At 41.5% G+C, this 24028-nt stretch overlaps 1 protein-coding gene across 1 annotated transcript in view; it reads right to left on the bottom strand.

Annotated features, from left to right (window-relative positions):
- BICC1 (BicC family RNA binding protein 1) overlaps window positions 1-23595 on the bottom strand; it is a 158383-nt gene extending 134788 nt beyond the window's left edge. Inside the window, 2 exon segments of the mRNA XM_060768958.2 lie at window positions 22992-23203; window positions 23205-23595. Coding sequence (XP_060624941.2) covers window positions 22992-23203; window positions 23205-23569 — 577 coding nt within the window. The 5' untranslated portion in view covers window positions 23570-23595.
- Window positions 23596-24028: the final 433 nt, after the last annotated feature.

The following is a 24028-nucleotide window of genomic DNA, read 5'->3' as shown; positions in this document are numbered from 1 at the left end:
TTATAATTTGAAAAAAATATATGAATGAATTCATATGCACACTGCACATATCTTATTTGTAGTGCAAAAAACATTTAATACAATAATTAAAATGAAGAACAATTTTAACAAATATAAACTTATTAGTATTTCAATGGGAAGTGTGGGCCTGCTTTTGGCTGATGAGATAGGATTGTTGTTGTTGTTTCAGACTTAGGTTGACCCTGAATGAGGGCTGGGTAAATGACCTTGGAGGGCTGTATTCGGCCCTCGGGCCTTAGTCTGAGGACCCCTGCCATAGATATTAGAATCCATGGATACAGAAAGTAAAATAAACCCATTTCCCTGCCCTTATTGCAGTTCCAGACTAAATTTCCCCCTTGGATGATTTCTGATCAAAAGAAAGGGCATATATTGAAACTTAACATATTGAAAACAACATACAGTCTGGTCAACCTTTCACACTCCAACCTAAAGAAGTATTTCTCGGCCAATTATTGCTCAACTGACCAGAGGACAAAAGGATGAATGAAAGAGCCTTCTCTACTGGGTGGCTCCAGCTGTGGAATAACCTCTACTTGGTAGTCTATTTAGCAGTAACTCTGACTTAATTCAAGTTTCAAGTTAGAATATTGGTTTTAATTAGAGCCTTTAAAAACCAATAGTTTCATCTAAATCTACATCCATCCATGATTTTAAGCTATTTCAGATTGTTGAAATCATAGAAATGATGAATACACTTCTTAGCTGCTTTAGGTTTTAAACTGCTTAAATAATTTTACTGGTATGCCACAATGGGATCCTATATCACAGGGTGGGGTAGAAAAAATTTAATCAAGAAATAAGGTAAGTTAATTATTTTGCCAACATCACTGAGACGTCTGGGCAAATCATTCTCATGTCATCTTACTTCCCATGGTAGATATAAGCATAAACACTGCTGTATCTATCTGAATTTCTTAGAAAAATAAAAGGAATTTGTGGGGTTCACATTTCCCTACAAAAAGACTCATATTGTAACTCCTGGAACTACAACAGGGTAAATGGCATTTTGCCTGGGAAACCTCATAAGACGTTCAATACATTTTGGCAAAGAAAAATTACCACAAAACCATGCATACCTTTGAAAAATGCATATGTTTCAGAAAATTGTATATAGTATTTTAGTCAGTTATAAGATGTATATTTTAAGAAAATATACATCAAAATATGCACACATTTCTATGGAGGAAGAAGCCTTGCAACCTGATACAGAACTGGGACAGGACAAGAAAGCTAGTGGTGTTTTGATAAATGTAACAAAAATGAACTGACTGATTTTTACGATTGTAAAACTATTACTACTTCAGCTATTTATAGAGACATCAAATCAATGAATGTATGCATTCATCTATAAGACAAATTGACAGATGTATTCTTCACACAGAAGTGTGAGATGGTAATATTTCAAATAGAAATTGCTATAGTTCATAATAGCAAAATGTATTGAATCCAGGGCAGTTCAGTCACTCACGTTTCCAGTGTCTCTTAATACAGGGTGAGGGAGCATAACTTCCTTTTTAAAATGCGCGCCGTTCAGTCGGTTGAAGACGTAGCGGAGCACTAGTGGTCTCGTTCGAGAGGCGGGAGTATAAAGTTTTGTCCTGACACAGTTCAGTCACCATCATGCATTGGAACAGTGAGGAGCGGGCTTTTGCCATTGAGGCCTACTTTTTGAGCGGATTTGTAGTGGCTCTCCAGATTTGGCCCCTTGTGATTTTTTTTTCTATGGGGTTTTTTGAAATCCCGTGTTTATGTGAACTGTCCAAGGACCCTACAAGATTTGAAGACCAACATCCAGGAAGAAACTGCCAACATAGCACGTGCTATGCTGGCAAGGGTCATGACAAATGCCAGAAATCAGTTTACTCAGTGTATGGAGAATGGGGGACGTCACCTACCTAATTTGATCTTCGAAACTACGCAAAACAAAACTTTTTTGTCAGAATAATAAAAAATTCTGATTCATACAATGGTTTTTATTAAGTTTTGAACAAAGGAAGTTATTCTGCCTCACCCTGTATAAGGCACAATTAAACAGGTTTTATTAAAATGATGAAGTGAAAAGTAATTTTGAAGCACACCATGAAAAAAGGTGTGCATATACATGAGAGCACCTAAATACATTAGGTCTCAAAACATTTAATTTTAAAAAGTCATTTCCTCCACAACCAGTCAATTTCCAAAAGTGTTCCTAAATAAAAAGATCTTTTTCTGCCAGTGCTGTGAAAGGGCAAAAGGGAGGGAGTTGTCTTAGTGTGCCTCAGAAGTGAGTTCACAACCTGAGAGTAGTATCAGTACTGTTCTTTCATGGCCTTAGCAGGGATGGGCCTCCCCTGAGAACTTTAAAACTTGAATATTATATCCTTTACTACACCAAATTAAAATGATCCAATTACTAATCATAAGGGGAATAGACCCATTGAATAAAAAGAACTTAAATAAGTGTTGACTCACCAAATTTCCATTGATTAAATGAGTCTAAATTGTATTGTGGTCACTCCTATTTGCTTTTGCATTCTGAAGATAATCATTACAATTTTGAATTCAACTCTGTTACCTGTGATTGTTTTTGTAACTTTACACACATAGCTGTGGGATCACTTTTGGTGACGCAAGATGTTTTATTTTTTAAAAGTAAATGAAATGATGAGGCAAGCTGTTTTTCATTTTCTTTTCTTTTTTTAAAAAAATGGAATTAAAAACTTAATAACTGTTTATTATATGCTTCCAGGAAATCAGGAGACGCTTACTTCTTGGGAGAAGAGCAATGTCCAATCTCGACAAAATAGTGAAGAGTAGAGACATCACACTGGCAATGAAGATTCACATAGTTAAAGCAATGATATTCCCCATAGTCACCTACGGATGTGAGAGCTGGACCATAGGAAAGGCTGAGCGACGGAAGATAGATGCTTTTGAACTGTCGTGCTGGAGGAAAGTTCTGAGAGTGCCTTGGACAGCGAGAAGATCCAACCAGTCCACACTTCAGGATATAAAGCCTGACTGCTCATTGGAAGGAAGGATATTAGAGACAAAGTTGAAGTACTTTGGCCACATCGTGAGGACAGGAAAGCTTAGAGAAGACAATTATGCTGGGGGAAATGGAAGGATGAGGGGCTGACCAAGGGCAAGATGGATAGATGGCATCCTTGACATGACTGGCTTGACTCTGAAGGAGCTGGGGGAGGTGACGGCCGACAGGGAGCTCTGGCATGGACTGGTCCATGAGGTCACAAAGAGTAGAAAACGACTGAACGAATGAACAACAAAAATATGCATCCAGCTATTTTGCTCCATGCTGAATAATCTAATGCAGATATTCCTATTCCATGCTGGTGAAAGGCACTGACCTACAGGCATACAACCTCTCAGAAAAATGAAACTATTTTTAAGAACTGACCCTTAAAAAACTGATTTTATTTTAATGAACACATTTACTTAGTATTTCCCTCTCTGCTGCTACAATTGCTAAACTGACCAAACCAGACATAGTCTTTGATCACATGCAGTAACACAAACAGTATTCTTGGCTCCTACTTCACTCTTTGGGTACTATCTCATTCTGTACTGTAATTCTCATACATTTTATCAGGCAGTTTCTATCTTTTCCTATCACCTAATTTCTTACAGAGGAGTTTCTAAACCTCCTAGGATGGGTGGGTGGATGGGAATCTATGCACATAGTATGCATATCTGTGTAACTTATTCTGTATCCTGAACCTGCAATTTTGTGTGTGCGCAAAACACACATGGTTCCCATTAACCATTTCAAAATATTGAACATGTACAATTATAAAGATATATCATTTTTCCAGGTCGTGTAGAGAATAAACACTGACATGTTTACTCAGGCAGGTTTTTAATCAGGCTGTCCACAATAAGCATTTAACAGGGCAGATTTTCCAATGATAGGTAGAGATTATAATGTAACCAACAAGAATGTGCAAGCTAGCAATACTTAACCAAGACGACCATGCCAAACCAAGATAGATTGTTACACTACTAAAGAAACACTGACATTTGAGTAAGTGGTATTATTACAATAGCAAAGGAATGCAAGAACGTTTTAAAGACTACAACTCCCACAAATCCATTTCATATATTTATTTTATCTACAAGACAGCCTAATCAGCAAATCTGGCACATGAAAGCTCGAAAAAGTAACTGAAACTCTTCCTGCTCGGCACACATAAAACACAAAATGTAAATGCTATTAAACATGCCTGGTTACTACAAAATTTGGATGGTTAACCTGAAACTTCAGTATTTTGATTTGCTAAGCAAAGAGTTACAGAGGTACATTAAAAACCCAGGGAAACAGAGACTTGGATTCTTTCAAGGGTTTATTATTACTGAAAAGTATTTACATAGGAAAGAATGAACTTCCTGCTTCATGCACCTACTGATTCCAAAGAAGCCAGAATTTAATTCTTATTCTGAACTGTAACTTGAACTATTGGAAATAGGTTTTACATCTGTGGTGATCACTTAAGCACAGAGAGCCCTTTTATCATGATAGTTAAAACCAAATAATGGAAAATGCATATGTAGGAGAAAACAGGGCTCTTGGAAAGCAGTGGTCGAAAGCAGTTTTCTAGCCACCATGTTGACTCAGGTTTTAAGGAAGCACATTTAAAATTGAGATTAAAACAATCACATAAACAATATATTTATTAAATTGTATTTGCTTCCTTCTCTATACATAAACAGCTTCCCTTATGTTTCTCCACTATAATACAGCTATGCTGACCCATGGTTTAGAAAAAGGCATCATTAATATTATGGACTAGTAAACTACCGCATATACTCGAGTATAAGCCAACCCGAATATAAGCCGAGGAACTTAATTTTACCACAAAAAACTGGGAAAACATATTGACTAGAGTATAAGCTGAGGGTGGGAAATGCAGCCACTACAGGTAAATTTCAAAATAAAAATAGATACCAATAAAATTACATTAATTGAGGCATCAGGAGGTGAAATGTTTTTGAGTATTTACATAAAACTGTAATTTGAGATAAGACTGCCCAACTCTGATTTAATCATTACATATCTTCAATGTAAATGTACTTACATATCCTTCCAACAATAGAGTAAAATAATAAATATAATAATAATAAAGCAAAATAATGGAAATGCAATAACAGAATAATTGAGTAGAATAATAAATGTAATAATAATAAAGTAAAATAATAAATGTAATAATAATAATAGGGTAAAATACTGTAAATGTAATAATAATAAAGAGAGTAAAATAATACATGAAATAAAAATAATAATAAAGTAATAAACAGAGTAAAATAATAAATAACTTTGACTCGAGTATAGTCAAGGGGAGTTTTTTCAGCCTAAAAAAGGGGCTGAAAAACTAGGCTTATACTTGAGTATATACAGTATCTGGAATTTAGCAGAATTCTTTGGGCTAAACCCTCCTATTGCCAATCAGAACATCAACAATACTTGGCTAGAGTTTCTGAATGACCTAGCAAACTGAGATCCATCACTTTGTCCCTGTAAGAATACCAAGTCAGTGAACATCAACCTGAAGTAAGATCACCAAACTCAGAAACAAACCTAAGAGTTATATAGAGAGATTTTACTGCTTCATGTAGCAAAAAACACTAATCCCTATCCTAACAAAAACACATTAAATATAGCATGTAAGCCAAACCGTAGCATCCTTCAATCCTTCAGGAGTTCTAAAGTCTAAATACCCATGAGGGGTCAACTTAGCTTCTCATCAATACTTCACATGTTCTGTATAAATGTTTTCAGGCCTGACAAAACAGAAAGCCTAAATGCAAACTTAGGGTGACTAAAATGATCAAGGGTCTGGAGAACAAGCCCTATGAGGAGCAGCTTAAAGAGCTGGGCATGTTTAGTCTGAAGAAGAGAAGGCTGAGAGGAGACATGATAGCCATGTATAAATATGTGAGAGGAAGTCACAGGGAGGAGGGGCAAGCTTGATTTCTGCTGCCCTGGAGACTTGGGCGTCAAACAATGGCTTCAAACAACAAGAAAGGAGATTCCATCTGAACATGAGGAAGAACTTCCTGACTGTGAGAGCTGTTCAGCAGTGGAACTCTCTGCCCCACAGTGTGGTGGAAGCTTTTAAATAGAGGCTGGATGGCCATCTGTCGGGGGTGCTTTCCTGCTTCTTGGGAGGGGGTTATTTATTTATTTATTTATTTATTTTATTTAGTACACTTGTATACCACTAATATCTCAGCCTAAAACGGCGACTCATTGCGGTTTACAACATTTAAAAACAACAATAATTCCGATTAAAAATATAAAACACATACATATACAATACACAGTATTGGGCCACCAATACAGACCAATGGATCTCTTAATTAAAATCATAATCCAATTTCGTTGTCTATGATTGCCAGTCCTTGATCAAAAACTTCATCGCATCGGATTAGCCGAATGCTTGCTCAAACATCCATGTTTTCAGTTTGTTTTTTTTTTGGATGGTTTGGATGGCCCATGAGGTCTCTTCCGACTATGATTCTATGATATTTTAAAGTGATTCCTGGAGAAGGAGGGTAACATAAAGAGTAAGCAAATGTGTTCCCATGGCATAAGCAACAACTAAAATAAGACACTTTAAAAAAAGATTTGGATGCAGGTGAAAGTCCCAGTAGTCTTTTTACATCTGACCTTAAGTAAATCTCATCAGGGACATGAAACCGGTCCTGGTAACTATTATTCAATGCATGTTTAATTAATAAATGTTTTAGAATGTTGTCTTCGGGTAGCATATCTGGTTTGACTGAAACCTCGAAGCTAGTTTTAATAGATATTTAAATTTAATATAACGAAAGATAAGCCTTCTTATGTTGCAGGGTCCTCACAGATTTGTAGAAGTGTAAACAAACTCTATGAAGATGGAAGCACTAGTTTTGATGGTCTTTGGTGCTAGTCTTCAAATGGTAAATAGAGGGATCGGCATTTACATAAGACTGAATCATTTGACAAGCTTTTTGGTATTAGGTAACATCTCTTCTTCAGCATTATTTTCTTTTCCTTACTGTACTATCTAGAGTACAGTGGGGACAGCATTGTTAGTGCTTCTTTCTATCATTTATTTGTGGCTCTCTCCTTCCACAAAATGGTTCTGCTTTTCAAAAGGGCAACTATATTTGTCTGTGACAAAGGTATTATGCCAGGCCTTGTTGAAGCACTTAGAAATGGTAATATTAATTGCTATTTTCCTCCCTGTATATGTCATCAGTGTGGCACAAATGACTAACATAGGTACACGTAGAAGGCAACTAAAGGGTTCTGTACACATTTAGTGTCTGTAGACATGTGAGGCTGTGCGATCCTCAGCTCTCAAACCAATCATGCCACCTGCTACCAGCATGCTAAAAGTTAAATGTGGTAAATTATTGCTCTTGTTCAAAAAGTAATTTCCTGGCAAGCTGCTGTTGGAAAAATACTCACCCTATCTAGCAATCAACCAGCACTAAACCAGGATCATATTAATATCAACATTTTGCTATTCTTTGCAGCATTTTACATTCACAAAAAGGTAAAGGTTCCCCCGACATTAAGCCCAGTTGTGTCCGACACTGGGGGTTGGTGCTCATCTCCATTTCTAAGCCGAAGAGCCAGCAATGTCCATAGACTCCTCCAAGATCATGTGGCCAGCATGACTGCATGGAGCGGCATTACCTTCCCACCGGACTGGTACCTATTGATCTACTCACATTTGCATGTTTTCAAACTGCTAGGTTGGCAGAAGCTGGGGCTGACAGCAGAAGCTCACGCCACTCCCCAGATTTGAACCTGTGACCTTTCAGTCAACAAGTTTAGCAGCTCAGCGATTTAACCTACTGCGCCATCAGGGGCATTTTTTACATTCACAAGGTGAGTAAAATATAGGTCATGGGATGCATACTTTTTCTGGATGACACTGCTGTTATTGACCTCCAGCCTCCAATAAATGTAGATGGATTGTTCACATTTTGTATATTTACATAATAAAATTTCCCACTGGCTCAGAAGACCGTATCCTATCCAGATTTTTCTCATTTAATAACTTAATACCACCACTAGTATAGAACTAATGCCAGTAAGTCCCCTAGAGCTTGGAATCCACCGTTCATAAAGTAGTATATTGATTAAATTAAAAGAATCACATTCCACAAGGCAGTTAGTCAAATCAGTCTAGGCCCTCCAGCTAGCAACAGATTTGTAATGAAGTTCTCCAGAGCCCAACACTTTGCTCATCCTAATTCTAAGTGATAAAATGTAACTGGGTAATTTGTCACTTTTCTCCTCCTGGAAAAATCCACAGCAGCAATATGTTATAATTCTACATGCAGAATGAATAAATCTTTACTCAGCTGATTATCAACAGTCTACAAAATGTTGCCCTAACATTTGGAGAAAATGGCAAGATTAAATGCTCCACTCAGCCTTAGGAGCCAACTTGGAGTTAAGGACATAGACCAGGGGTCCTTAAACTAAGGCCCAAGGGCTGGATATGGCCCTCCAAGGTCATTTACCCGGCCCTCGCTCAGGCTCAATCTAAGTCTGAAACAACTTGAAAGCACACAACAACAACAACAACAACAACAATTCTATTTCATCAGCAAATGCAGGCCCACACTTCCAATTGAAATGCTAATAAGTTTATATTTGTTAAAATTGTTCTTCATTTTAATTATTGTATTAAGTGTTTTTGCACTACAAATAAGATATGTGCAGTGTGCATAGGAATTCATTCATATTTTTTTCAAATTATAATCCGGCCTTCCAACAGTTTGAGGGACTGTCACCTGGCCCTCTGTTCAAAAAGTTTAAGGACCACTGATCTATGGCATAAAAACCTTCTTAGTGGTTTTATATACAGCAAGGGACACCAAACATGCCCAGCTCTTTAAGCCACTCTTCATAGGGCTTGTTCTCCAGACCCTTGATCATTTTAGTCGCCCTCCTCTGGACACATTCCAGCTTGTCAATATCTCTCCTTAATTGTGGTGCCCAGAATTGGACACAATATTCCAGGTGTGGTCTAACCAAGGCAGAATAGAAGGGTAGCATGACTTCCCTAGATCTAGATACTATGCTCCTATTGATGCAGGCCAAAATCCCATTGGCTTTTTTTGCCGCCGCATCACATTGTTGGCTCATGTTTAACTTGTTGTCCATGAGGACTCCAAGATCTTTTTCACACGTACTGCTCTCGAGCCAGGCGTCCCCCATTCTGTATCTTTGCATTTTGTTTTTTCTGCCTAAGTAGAGTATCTTGCATTTGTCACTGTTGAACTTCATTTTGTTAGTTTTGGCCCATCTCTCTAATCTGTCAAGATCGTTTTGAATCCTGCTCCTGTCCTCTGGAGTATTGGCTATCCCTCCCAATTTGGTGTCATCTGCAAACTTGATGATCATGCCTTCTAATCCTTTATCTAAGTCAGGGGTCCTCAAACTTAGGCCCAGAGGCCAGATATGGCCCTCCAAGGTCATTTACCTGGCCCTCTTTCAGGATCAACCTAAGTCTGAAATGACTTGAAAGCACACAACAACAATCCTATCTCACCAGCCAAAAGCAGGTCCACACTTCCCACTGAAATACTAATAAGTTTATATTTGTTAAAATTGTTTTAAAGTGTTTTTGCACTACAAATAAGACATGTGCAGTGTGCATAGAACTTCATTCATTTTTTTCCAAATTATAATCTGGCCCTCCCAACAATTGGAGGGACTGTGACTTGGCCCTTTGTTTAAAAAGTTTGAGGACCCCTGGTCTAAGTCATTAATAAAGATGTTGAAACAGGACCCCTTGATAGAAAGGACACCTTGAACAGAAGTATGTTTAAAATAAATACAGAAAAAACTTCCTTTACATCATCTTGTCTAATACACCTTTAATAATGGCTGAGAGTAATCCAGAGAAAGGAGTGAATTCTGGCAGGGGAAGTAATGTCACCTAGTGATCCATTTAATTTCTCTCTATGAATATTACTCCAGTGTGTCCCTTGCTCTCCAATCAAACATGTCATTTACAGAAGAGCTATCTATCAATGTCATAATTTTAACAAAGTAGTACTTCTGTCTGAAAAACCCAAAATACTGAACACCTATGCAAAATTAACCATGTCTGTATCTAGAGCACTTCTACAGCAGCACTATCCTGCCTTATCCCCTTCCTCTATAACAAGAGTTGTTGGATTACTTTATGTCTTACTTTAGATAAGGAGATGAAACCATATGAGACAGACTGGAGGAATGTTATGATTAAATCCAGGGAGGGGTACATACTATGATTTATATTATTCCTATGCATAATGTATGTGAACCTTAGCAAAGAAAAGAAAATGAACTAAACTGTTACATAGCCTGGAGGCAGGCACCATGTAAAAAGAATATATGTATTGGAGAACAGAGACAATGATCTGTCAAATATTAATTCATCAGTGTGTGCTTCTAACCACTTAAAAATCTGAATGCATGAGCCTGAATGCAAACCCATGCTTTATGAGCTCTCACAATGACTGTTAACTTAGTTGTCTGTAAAATCTATTGCCAAGTGGTAAACTTATCCAAGGAGTAAGTCCTTGAAACTGGTAAGGAAAAGGTAAAGTACAATGCTGTGGTTATATGGAAAAAGTTAGATTGAGAAATGCAAGATTTGGGGTTGAATTATCGATTCAGCAGCAAAACTTAATGGTACGATATTGAGTAATTTGTCTCTCAGGCTAATCTATTCCTTAACTAAGGAAAACTACCACATACATATAAATGTATGTGTAAATCTATAATGCATATGCATTCCTAGACATAGATATATTTCCAAACCGTATGCATGCACACACATATGATCTGTATATATGTCTATACTATATTAATGGGTTATGTAGGAAAATACATGGTAATAGGAAATCCTTTTAAAAAAACCCATCTCTACTGCTGTATCTCATATCTGGGGAAACTTCTGCACTGTGTACTATGAATTTTGTTATTCATTACTAAATGCAGTCCCATTTAAATCCCACTGAAGTAGGCAGTGCACAGATAAAATCTGACTGATACAATGAGAAGTCACAAGTTGCAAAAAGGTCTTTGAAACTATTCTTTTTTTGAAGATATTTCCTCAGCACAAAGAACATTTATTTTTTCCAGAAGAAAATTAATGCATAATTATGTCCCTAGTGTCGTAGTTTATATACAAATAAAGTTTGTAAAAAAAAAAAATCTCCTGGCTATAGCTACCACCCAAAAATCCAAGAGGCATGTCCAAGAGCAACTTCAAACTGTGCATCTGATATCTTAAGATGACCACACTTAACACACATCTGTTTATATCTACTGCCTCACCTTCCCCAGATCATAGTACCCCCTTCTTTTCCAGATTAAGCTTTAGTTTCTTTTCTTCATGAAAAGAAGTGCCACATCTAAATAGTTATTTAAGCACCTCATTGTGTTTCCTGAACTCTCATATAGACAAAGATAGACCTACATGTTGCACACAATGAAGCTCTTGGTCTAAATCCAACTACTAGTCCCAACTAGAGTAGATCCACTTTATTCATTACTAAACAATGCATAAACAATTATGTAAATCAAATTGATTTAGCTGATCTATTTTGACCAGCAGCTAGATTTTTTTCTGACAAAGGTACAGAGAACCTGTAGTCATCTTGACATGGTTGCCCTTCATCCCTCAACACTGACTAAACCAGGGATCCTCAAACTAAGGCCCGGATATGGCCCTCCAAGGTCATTTACCCGGCCCTTGCTCAGGGTCAACCTAAGTCTGAAATGACTTGAAAGCACACAACAACAACAACAACAACCACAACCCTATCTCATCAGTCAAAAGCAGGTCCACACTTCCCATTGAAATACTATATTTCAAGTTTATAATTGTTAAAATTGTTCTTCATTTTAATTATTCAATTGTTTTAAGTGTTTTTCAACTACAAATAAGATATGTGCAATGTTCATAGAAATTCATTCATGTTTTTTTTTTCAAATTATAATCCGGCCCTCCAACAGTTTGAGGGACTGTGATCTGGCCCTCTGTTTAAAAACTTTGAGGACCCCTGGACTAGTGCTGAAGAAAGGCCCCTTCCACACAGCTAATAAAATCCCAAATTATCCACTATGAACTGGAATATATGGCAGTGTGGACTCAGATAACCCAGTTCAAAGCAGATAATATGGGTTATTCTGTCTTGATATTCTGGGTTACATGGCTGTGTGGAAGGGCCCAGAGTTAGTCTAACAACATCTGGAAAGACACAAGTTGTCCACATCTTATGTGGTATAAATGGTAAGGATCACAGAGGAAGGCAGAGCTCTGCACAGCAGATCACCTAGACCAGGGGTCCTCAAACTAAGGCCCGGAGACCAAGTATGGCCCTCCAAAGTCATTTACCTGGCCCTCGCTCAGGGTTAACCTAAGTTTGAAATGACTTGAAAGCACACAACAGTAACAATCATATCTCATCAGCCAAAAGCAGGCCTACACTTCCCATTGAAATGCTAGTAAGTTTATATTTGTTAAAGGTGTTCTTCATTTTAATTATTGTAGTGTTTTCTGCACTACAGGTAAGATATGTGCAGTGTGCATAGAAATTCATTCATGTTTTTTTCAAATTATAATTCGGCCCTCCAACAATTTGAGGGACTGTGACCTGGCCCTCTGTTTAAAAAGTTTGAGGACCCCTGACCTAGACCAACCAACTACTACTGAACATCAACTAAAAAGTGGAATCCCCCACAATCCTAAGGATACGCCAGAAGGATATCATGGTGAGTGCTGCACAATGCCCAAATTATAAGACATCTAGCAGAACCAAGAAAGTTGTATTCTCACTATCTAATCCTTCATGCAAATCATCTCGTATGGTAGGGATGAGCAGCATGTCTCCTGATATGCAGGAAGGCAATTCCCATTATCCCTAACCACAGTTAATTTTGATCAGGGATAATGGGCCTCGGACCTGAAACCCAACAGCAGTTGTTTGTTTTAAAAAGGCAAATGAAAGCTCCAGAGTCTTCACCAGGAAAAGAAATTACTACCTCTGAAATCAATTACTCAGCCACATTCTGGTTTGTTTAAATAACTATGATGGGCAAGAATCCTTAACAGGCCATAGGTATCAATCCTGTAATCAGTTCGGAATTCTTTTCAACTCTTCTTTCCTAATGAAGCAGCAGTTTTCATGATCTGTGCAATCACATAAGCACCCCATTACTTCTTTCTAACAGTCTTATTGTTCTTTTTTTACAGGTATTTTCAAATTAAAAGTTAAATTGTACGAATTACAAGAAGTACCGTGAACTCCCTGTCTAGCTGCATACCAAAATCCCTCTATCAGCAAAACAAAATATTAACTGCTTAAAGATTAACTTACCCCCAGGAGACTGAATCTAATTTGAAACAAATTCCAAACATTATGGTCGAGTCATACCAACATAGTTCACTGAAGTGATAAAGAGTTGTGGCATAATCAATGGAACAGAACATTCCAACATACATATAGGCAACATAACCGTAAAGATTGCTATGAAAAGAGCAAAAACAATGAACATGAGGTCAGGTTTTCTATATATTCCTCCTTAAAATAAAGGTTTGATTTTTGTTTATTTCTTTTGCTCTCTTTTGTTTTTGTGTTGTGTCAATGTATTGGCTACATCAGTACTGGGATGTATGTAGCACTTTAAGGTTGATGGACTTCATTTCAATAATAGGAGAAACCACATTCCCAAAATCTGGAAGGCCTAATGTTCTTCATATCTCTTCTATACAACTCATAAAGGAGAATGTGATGTTATTTCTGGTCTTCTTCAATGAAACCATTACAATCTCAGTTGGTCACACAATTTCTTTGTGTGTCTAATAATTTCAAACCCATGCCACTCTTTATATACGACTCATAGTAAATGTTTTGGTAATAAATAGCTAGACAGAAGGCATTTTACCAGAATAAAGGGCAACCATCAGACCTCGCTGTCAAACATTTTCTATCACACAATTCTCACCATGCACATGTTTTTTAATACAGAAGTTCACTTGTGCAGTACCACTGACCTTTAATTCATAGAATAGTGGTTCTAACAAAATCCAGCAGAATTCTGAGATACCAGAAAAGTTTACTAAATTCCATAATAAAATGATATATAAACTCAAAGACAATTTATAGGCTGCATAAACCTCTGCTATCCAAACTAAAGAATGCACATTTTACTAAAAACAGTGACATCTTTTTACACTGATAACAACAATGTGAGAAAGGGTGCATTTACATTGTAGAATTAATGCAGTTTGACTTTAACTGCCATGGCTCGATGCTACAGAATCATGGAATTATAGTTTCATGAGGTCTTTAGTTGTCTCCGCCAAATAGTGGTGATGCCGCACCAAACTACAATACCCAGGATTCCATAGCATTGAGCCATGGAAGGTCAAGTGGTTTCAAACTGTGTTAATTCTACAGTGTAGATGCACCCAAAATTATTCATAATTCACAGCACAACCATTAACATCTGCTATGTAAGTGACAACATTACATAGTTGAGCCCCTACGGGATGAGAAAGGTGGGGCAGAAATGTCATAAATAAACATTTAGTGCAATAAAACTTTCTGAAATCTTTATTACCAAAACATTCCTGCAAGGGAGAATAACTGAAAGGGGATAGAGGCCAATCGCCACACACACACGCACAATTGCATTGCTCCTGCAGCACACTGAACATACTTCTAGTGGAGTTTTTCCCCTCAGAGTTTCTTTCAAAATAGTGACTGGTAATAACATTGTGACACATCTCATTGCCTTTCTGAGAGAGAAGCCAATGAAAAAAGTTAGTGTGGGGGATTCTGAAGGCTGTGGGTTGTTTTTGCATATGGGAGTTCTGCACTATTTTCACATGAACTTTGACTCAAAATTGCATTTTTAAAACTGGAAATAGGATTTTGAGGGGACTGTCATGGGGCCTCGAGCTGCAAAATGATTACATATCTCTTTGAGGTTCACAGGATTAGGAGTCAGAATAGGGACAAACTTTGCCCAGCCCTGCACTAGTGGGTCAATTCATGCACACAACAAATGAAAGAGGTACTACTATAACACCTTCTTTAAATACTGCAAAAACAGATCAGGCTATCTATTTGTATGTGATTGCAACTAGGTTCAAGAGGCTTTAGCAGCATCTAATATCCTATGATAGGTCCCATAAACCTTTGCTACACCCAGCATCAACATTTAAATCAAGTCAACATGAGAAGGATCTGGAGGAAATTCTGATTACGGTATGTAAGTAAAATATAGCACAAGAAAAATATTCTGTTTGGTTTCTAGGTGGAGAGGGTCTTAGGCCAGATTATATCACCTCAGAGCACAGATATTTGAGAACCTTTAGATTCTCAAATCAAATTTCTAAAAGCTCCTGTTGCCACAGATGCTTGCATTAAAGTAGTTACTTATCTAAAATGCTAGTTCAGCTGAAATCTGATGTTCCTATTGAGAAGACTGACCATAAATCTAAAATGTGGAGAACCACTTCGCACAGAGCATTTACTTCAGAGTTCAATGGATTCTCCACATTTGCAGACGACTTCTGTGGATTTGATTATTCATGGATTTGATTAATATGTCATCTCTAGGAAACTCCAGGTCTATCAATATGACTCTATGATCAACTTCTGTCAAAAACTGATCATTAAATCATGCTGGAGGACCTAGAGGTTCATAGAGAGAAAACTTCCCTAAGAATATCTAGGTCCTCCAGTATGATTGCATCTCCCCCAATGAACCGGTGCAGGCTCTAAGATCTGCTGGGGAGGCTCTCCTCTTGCTTCCACCACCATCACAAGCATGGTTGGTGGCGGCAACGAATAGGGCCTTCTCGGTGGTGCCCCCCCGGTCTTTGGAACACCCTCCCCCAGGGGGATTGGGCAAGCCCCTAAACTGTCCTCCTTTCATAGGGATCTGAAAACCTGGATGTTCCAGGAAATTTTCAAGAATGTTTAGTCCCTAGGCCCAGTCCCTAAATAGCCAGCTAGCACTCTGTTCTGCAATTCATCCACTTCCTCAGCCCTATGATACGCTGTTTGCACTATCCCTTGGCCAGCCCTTTTATAGTTGGCCATGTTCATTTTGTAATCCTGGCCATTGGTTTGTTGAACCTCAACTGGTGGAGCTACAATGAAATGGGTTTTTAATTTTTTTTAGTGTGTTTGACAGGATTTTGGTATTTTATGATATTTTTAGTTATTTTGTTTGTTAAGTTAAATTAGGTTGTGTATTGTCGAATGTGTTTATTTTGATGTAATTGTCCTGTATGGTTTTCTTTCCGGCAATTGAACGTTTGCCTTAAATGTTGGAAATTGCCCTGAATCCTTTTAGGGCAGTGGTTCTCAACCTGTGGGTCCCCAGATGTTTTGACCTTCAAATGCCAGAAATCCTAACAGCTGGTAAACTGGTTGGGATTTCTGGGAGTTTTAGGCCAAAACACCTGGGGACCCACAGGTTGAGAACCACTGCTTTAGGGAGATAGAGCAGTATAATAAAAGTTACATTAAAAATCTCCAGGAAGTATGCAAAGAATTAGGAAAGTACTTCATCATCAGTATCACAAACTGACGGTAAAGCGACAGCTCCCCTGGTGTCCAGAAGCTGGAATGTTAAATAGCCTCTAAGTGTCTGTCTATACATGTTGTGTGTCTATAGCATTGAATGTTTGCCATGTATATGAACACTGTAATTTGCCCTGAGTCCCCTGTGGGGTGAGAAGGGCTGAATATAAATACTGTAAATAAATAAATATACAAACAAAGTTGTTGTTGTTAAGCAAAACACAGCTACAGAGTCCTGCTGGAGACACTAAATATTCAGTTCAGGGAGGGAGGCAGGAGAAAATAGCAGTTTTATTATTTAGTTTTTCTTCATTTTTTCAGGGTTTCTGTGCCCCTAACCTCTGTGAATATGGAAGGCTGACTGTTCAGCTGGCCTTCCATGTCCATAGATATTGCAATCACAGATACTATCCATGGCTTGAAAATACTCCTCTTCCAGCAAAAACAAACAAAAAGCAAGCCTGGATTTTAATATTTTATTCAAGAGACCTCATTTAACTACCTCACTGTATATAATGGGACTGGAGAACCCACAGATTTTGTAATCCATAGGGTGGGGAGTCCTGGAGCTAAACCCCAGTGAATACCAAGGACAAACTTATAGATTTCACTGCAGGTTAATATGTGAAACTAACATGTTGACAGTAAACCCTACAGCTCCAAGATACTGTGAACTAGAACTCTTGCGTATGTTAAAGTGTATCTTTGTATCAATAAAACAAAGACATTCCCTCTATAAAAGCTCACTTCTGGACACATCTGGCAACCCCAAATTCACTTCCAGCCCTCCTAAAAGAGGAAGAAGCTCCAAACATTGACATCTGCAGAAAGGACAGTTTAAACACATTTGGGATTTGATGTATCTGGAGAAACAAGCTGGGAAGGAAAACTGGGAGGAGGGAGAGAAGAAAACAGCCAGCGAGGCTTCCAACCCGCACATCCCAGCGTGTCTGCTCTACAGCCTATTTCTAGCATTGTGTTGTAAGCAGGCGCTTCCAAGGGAGCCGGAGAGGCTGAACTTGAGGCATCCCAGAAGCATCAAATTACAGCAGCTTCCATTCCCAGAACAGAGGAAAAGGATACTTTGGTTCAAAATGGGGAAAAGGAAGACTGGGCTGGAAACTCGACTGTAATGTGGGCAGAGAAGAGCAACTCACACCAAAACATCTCCTCTCTCACCAGACAGCCAGTCCCATCAGGATGGCTTTGAGCTCCCAATGTGATCTCAAGGGTCACGGCCAACTCCTCTCAACATTTATGGCACAAAAAGAGAGACCTTCTCAAAACTAGAATTTCAAACAACTGAGCTATAAGCATGCACTTCAAAAAGTTCTTGTTATCAACTGGCATTGGGCTCCAGGACCCCTGTGGACTTGAGTAGCCATGTTGGGGTCCCAAAAATTGGCAACACTAAAAGGTTTTCTTAACTTTATACAAATCTGTTAACAGTACAATGGAATGTTTACAGTGGACACTGCAGAAGATGCTTCAGCTGTACTCCACAAAAAGGAACATCGGCCTGTTTCACAAGCCTTGTATGTGCTGATTTATGATAAGGAAATCTTGAATATTTTTATATACCTAGTCAGCTAGAAAGGGATCACTACTAGGAGGGGGGGGGGGGTTAAGAAGTCCTGATTTACAGTCACTCACCAGACTCTGTGACTTTGTGGTGCAATCCTCCCAGGGAAGCCCCATTCATTTATCACTATTATTATTACACTATATAACAAACTTTGGAAAAAAACCCATTCCTGATTTGATGTTCTTTCCTGTTTCATTGTGCACTACCTCCAGTACAGTTCCATTATCCGGGCAGCCTCCAAAAGGGGGCCTAGACAAAGAAGGATAGTCCATTTTATGTGGGAGGGGGAAGGAGTTGAAGGAGGAAAACCATTTCCCCCATTTTTGCCCATTATCCCCCCCCCTCTTTTTCCCACATCATAAATGATGGTTCCTTTGATGACTGTTTCCCTGTCTGGATGGAGACCTCTAGGGGGTGCTACAGAGAAAGGGATAGTCCATTTTATTGGGGGGGGGGGGTGAGTTGAAGGAGGAAAACTATTTCCCCCGTTTTTGCTGGTTATCCCAACCCCCTCTTTTTCCCTCATCATAAATGATGGTTGCTTTGATGACTTTTTCACTGTCCAGGTGGAGACCACTAGGGGGTGCTAGAGAGAAAGGGATAGCCCATTTTATCCGGGGGGGGGGGGGTTGAAGGAGGCAAACAATTTCCCCATTTTCCTGCTGTCCCCCCCCCCACCCATGTCCCTGTCATAGAAACAACCATCTTTTATGATATGGGAGGGGGATAACCAGCAAAAATGGAGGAAATAGGTTTCCTCCTTCAATGGACTATCTTTCTCTTTCTAATACTCCCTATGGACTGCCAGGTTAATGGAACTATTCCCACTTTTCCCCATTTTTTATGATAGAATCAATAAAAAAATTACATTGATAACCCACGAACAACAAACTCTGTTACATAGTGTTTATGGTACTGTTCCATCATGTGGGCGGAGGCCACTAGGGGGTGCTAGAAAGAGAAGTGCAGTCCATTTTATGGGGGGGGGGGGAGTTGAAGGAAGAAAGCCATTTCCCCCATTATTTTATTTATTTATTTATTTACGGCATTTATATGCCGCCCTTCTCACCCCGAAGTGGACACAGAGCGGCTTACAAGTCATAAGTACATACAACATACTATATAATACATAACTAACTAGCATAGTACTATTATATCATTCATAACACTAGTACTACATAATATTACATTATTGCTAGGGCAGGGGCGCTGATGTCACAGGGGACAAGATGGCAATGTCCTCCCGGCTCCCCTTCTTTATTCTGGCCCCAGAGTGGCCATTATTTCTAGTCATGCCCCCTTCCGCCATCCCATTTCATAAACGAGGGTTGTTTCTATGATGAGGACATGGGTGGGAGGAATAACAGGAAAACTGGGGAAAATGGTTTTATTCCTTCAACTACTCCCTCTCCATAAAATGGACTATCCTTCTCTCTCTAGAGCCTCGTTGTGGCCTCTGCCTGGATAATGGAACAGTACCCTATGCACTGTAATTTTGCTACTGTTATGAATCTGATATGCAGGATGTATTTTCATTCACTAAACCAAATTTGGCACAAATACCCAATGTGCCCAAATTTGAATACTAGCGGGGTTTGGGTGGGGGGGTTGATTTTGTCATTTTGCAATTGTAGTTGCTGGAATTTATAGTTCACCTACAATGAAAGAGCATTCTGAACTCCACCAATGATGGAATTGAACCCAACTTGGCACACAGAACTCCCATGGCCAACCACATATACTGGAAGGGTTTGGTGGGCATTGACCTTGAGTTTGGGAGTTGTAGTTCATCTACATCCAGATAGCACTGTGGACTCAAACAATGATGGATGTGGACCAAACTTGGCACGGATACTCAATATGCCCAAGTGTGAACACTGGTGGAGTTTGGGGAAAACAGATATTGACATTTGGGAATTGTAGTTGCTGGGATTTATAGTTCACCTACAATCAAAGAGCAATCTGAACTTTACTAAATGATGGAATTGAACCAAACTAGGCACACAGAACTCCCATGACGAAAAGAAAATACTGGAAGTGTTTGGTGGACATTGGCCTTGAGTTTTGGAGTTGTAGTTCACCTACAACCAGAGAACCCTGTGGACTCAAACTATGATGGATTTGGACCAAACGTGGCACGGATACTCAATATGCCCAAATAGTGGAGTTTGGGGAAAATAGACATTGACATTTGTGAGTTGTAGTTGCTAGTATTTATACTACAATCAAAGAGCACTCTGAACGCAGCCCACAATGGATCTACACCAAACTTGGCATACTACCTACATAGCCAACACTGAATACTGGTGGGGTAGTTGGAGGAGGGGGCTGTTTTTGAATTCTAGGAGTTGTAATTCACCAACACCAAAAAGGAAAAGAACAGGCAGAGAGATCCTCAGTCTTGTCTGCCAAAGGGTTCCTAAGACCATCCGTAATATGTTTTTTTCTGATGGTCTCTGGCGACTCCTCTGAAACCTTCTTGTGAACCCCCCCCCCCCCCCCGGGGTCCTGACTCCCAGGTTGAGAAACACTGTCCTAGAGGAAACCAACCCAAGAATCAACCTTGGGAGAAAGGCTTCCCTGCGGAAAGGAAGTGTGGGTCGGGTCTTTGGTTATGCCTCCTCTTTGGGGACAGCTGTCACTCTCCAGGAGAGAAGAGGGAGGGGCTTCAGCTGCATAGCCTTTCCTCATGGGGGATTTTCTCTTTAGGGAAGTGCCTCAACTTAGGAAGGAGTATCTTCTTAGGGAAGAGCCTCTTTTGAGAAAGGAGCATCTCAGGGAAGAGCCTCTCCTCAGAGGGGGGAGCTTCTCTTCAGGGAAGAGCCTCTCCTCAGGGAGGTGCCTCAACTGAGGAAGGAGCCTCTTCTTATGGAAGAGCCTCTTTTCAGAAAGGAGCATCTCAGAGATGAGACTCTCCTGGGGGGAGGGGCTTCTCTTCAGGGAAGAGCCTCTCCTGGGGGGGTTCTCTTCAGGGAAGAGCCTCTCTTCAGAAATCAGCCTCTCCTCAGGGAATAACCTCAACTGAGGAAAAAACGTCTTCTTAAGGAAGGAGCCTCTTTTCAGAAGGGAGCATCTCAGGGAAGAGCCTCTCCTGAGGACAGGGGTGGCTCAACCCATTACGCAAAGTAGGCATTTGCAGTTGAGTTTGCCCAGGTGCACTCTTGAGGCGTTCTTGGGGGAAAATAGACCTTGACATATGCGAGTTGTAGTTACTGGGATGTGTAGTTCACCTAAAACCAAAGAGCATTCTGAACTCCACCAATGATGGAATTGAACCAAATAAGGCACACAGAACTCCCATGACAAGTGATTGGTGGGGGGGGGGGGGGGGGATACTGTTTGCTTACCATTGAAAATTACCTAGGGCCACCTTTACCTGGGGGGGGGGTTCTCTTCAGGGAAGAGCCTCTCTTTAGGAATCAGCTTCTCCTCAGGGAAGAACCTCAACTGAGGAAGGAGCGTCTTCTTAGATGCTCCCTCTTTTCAGAAGGGAGCATCTCAAGGAAGACTCTCTTCTCATGGGGGGGGGGGAGCTTCTCTTCAGGGAAGAGCCTCTCCTGCAGGGGGGTGGGGGAGCTTCTCTTCAGGGAAGAGCCTCTCTTCAGGAATCAGCCTCTCCTCAGGAAAGTACCTCAACTCAGGAAGGAACATCTTCTTAGGGAAGAGCCTGTTTTGAGAAAGTAGCATCTCAGGGAAGAGCCTCTCCACGGGAATCAGCCTCTCCTCAGGGAAGAACCTCAAATGAGGAAGGAGCATCTTCTTAGGGAAGAGCCTCTTTTCAGAAAGTAGCATCTCAGGGAAGAGCCTCTCCTCGGGAATCAGCCTCTCCTCAGGGAAGAACCTCAAATGAGGAAGGAGCATCTTCTTAGGGAAGAGCCTCTTTTCAGAAGGGAGCATCTCAGGGAAGAGTCTCTCCTTGGGAGGGGAGAAGCTTCTCTCCAGGGAAGAGCCTCTCCTGGGGGGGGGGGGGGAGAAGCTTCTCTTCAGGGAAGAGCCTCTCCTAGGGTGTGTTTCTCTTCAGGGAAGAGCCTCTCCTCAGGAATCAGCCTCTCCTCAGGGCAGTACCACAACTGAGGAAGGTCTTCTTAGAGAAGGAGCCTCTTTTCAGAAGGGAGCATCTGGAAGAGCTTGGGGGGGGGGGGGAGCTTCAGGGAAGAGCCTCGGGGGGGGGGGGGGGGAGAGGGAAGAGCCTCTTTTCAGAAAGGAGCATCTCAGGGAAGAGCCTCTCCACAGGCGGGGGGGAGCTTCTCTCCAGGGAAGATCCTCTCAGGAAAGTGCCTGAGTGTCTTCTTAGGAAAAAGCCTCTTTTCAGAAAGCAGCATCTCAGGGAAGAGCCTCTCCTGGGAGGGGGGAGCTTCTCTCCAGGTAAGAGCCTCTCCACAGGCGGGGGGGAGCTTCTCTCCAGGGAAGAGCCTCTCCACAGGCGGGGGGGAGCTTCTCTTCAGGGAAGAGCCTCTCCACAGGCGGGGGGGAGCTTCTCTCCAAGGAAGAGCCTCTCAGGAAAGTGCCTGAGTGTCTTCTTAGGGAAAAGCCTCTTTTCAGAAAGCAGCATCTCAGGGAAGAGCCTCTCCTCAAGGGGGGGGGGGGGGGCGTCTCTTCAAGGAAGAGCCTCTCCTCAGGGAAGTGCCTCAACTCAGGGTGTCTTCTTAAGGAAGAGCCTCTTTTCAGAAAGCAGCCTCTCAGGGAAGAGCCTCTCCTCAGGGGCTCGTTTTGCCACGTGGGAAACAGCCTCTCGTCTTACTTCTCCCCCCCCCCCCTTTCCTTCTCTCCCTCGTCGGGGCCTCACCTTGCAGCATAGCCTCCAGCTTCTTCCTGTCCACTCGGAACCGCTCCTCGCCCCACTCGGGACTGGCGGCGTGGGCGCGGGCCGAGCCGTTGCCGCCGTCGTCGTCGGGGAGCGGGGAGTCGGCGCTGCGCTCGCTGTTGGAGCCCGGGTCGGAGAGCGCCGGGGCCGCCATCCCGAAAGGCGCCGAGGAAGAGCTCCACTCGGAGGCGCCCCCCCGCCCCGTCGCTTTCAGGCAACGCCGCCAACGCGGCCTCCCCGCAGCAGCAGCAGCAGCAGCCGCCGTTGAGGTCTTCGCCGACGCCGCCTCTGCGCCTCCCTCCTGCGGCGGCTCCTCCGCGGGAAGCTATCTGTCCCCACAGCCCTCTCCCTCCTCCTCCTCCTCCTCCGCCTTCGCCTTCATCCCAGTCCGCTTTGGCCGCCAGCTCGGGCTCTTTGCTCTTCTCGCAACCTCCGCCGCTGGCTTTGCAAAGTGCTTGCCCCGGCCCGGCGGCGGCTCTGCTGCGCCCCCAACCCGCCCGCAGTCCGCACAGCATCCCCGCCTCCTCGGCACCAGCCTCCTCCTCCTTCGGCTTCTCCATCCCAGAGAGAGAGAGAGAAGGAGCAATCAGGCAGGGGCGCGCGAGGCCTGGGCGGGAGGAAAGGGCTGTCCTCGCGCCTCCAAGGGGCGGGGCCGCCAAGCCAAAAGCAGAAGAACGCGCCGCTCCAGCTCTCCGGGAGCCGTCTGTCAAAAAAAGGGGGAGGGGCAAAGCTCCGCCCCCTCGGCGACGCCCCAGCCTCCTTTCCCTCCCTCCTCCTCCTCACAACACTGCAGGGCCAGCTGTTCCAAATGAGCGCCATAGGGATGACAGGCCTTCTTTACAAACTAAGGCCCCTTCCACACAGCTGAATACAATGGCACATTTTCTGCCTTGAACTGGAATATAGGGCAGTGTGGACTCAGATAACCCAGATTAAAGCAGGTAGTATTATTCAACAGTGAAAAATGCAAGGGACCACCAAATGCAGCATTGCCCAAACACACGTCAAGGTACATGGAA

The sequence above is a fragment of the Anolis sagrei genome, chromosome 3 (assembly GCF_037176765.1).
Source record: "Anolis sagrei isolate rAnoSag1 chromosome 3, rAnoSag1.mat, whole genome shotgun sequence".
NCBI lineage: Eukaryota > Metazoa > Chordata > Lepidosauria > Squamata > Dactyloidae > Anolis > Anolis sagrei.
The sequence above is the reverse complement of the archived record's forward strand: the minus strand, read 5'-3'. Positions and strand labels throughout refer to the sequence as shown.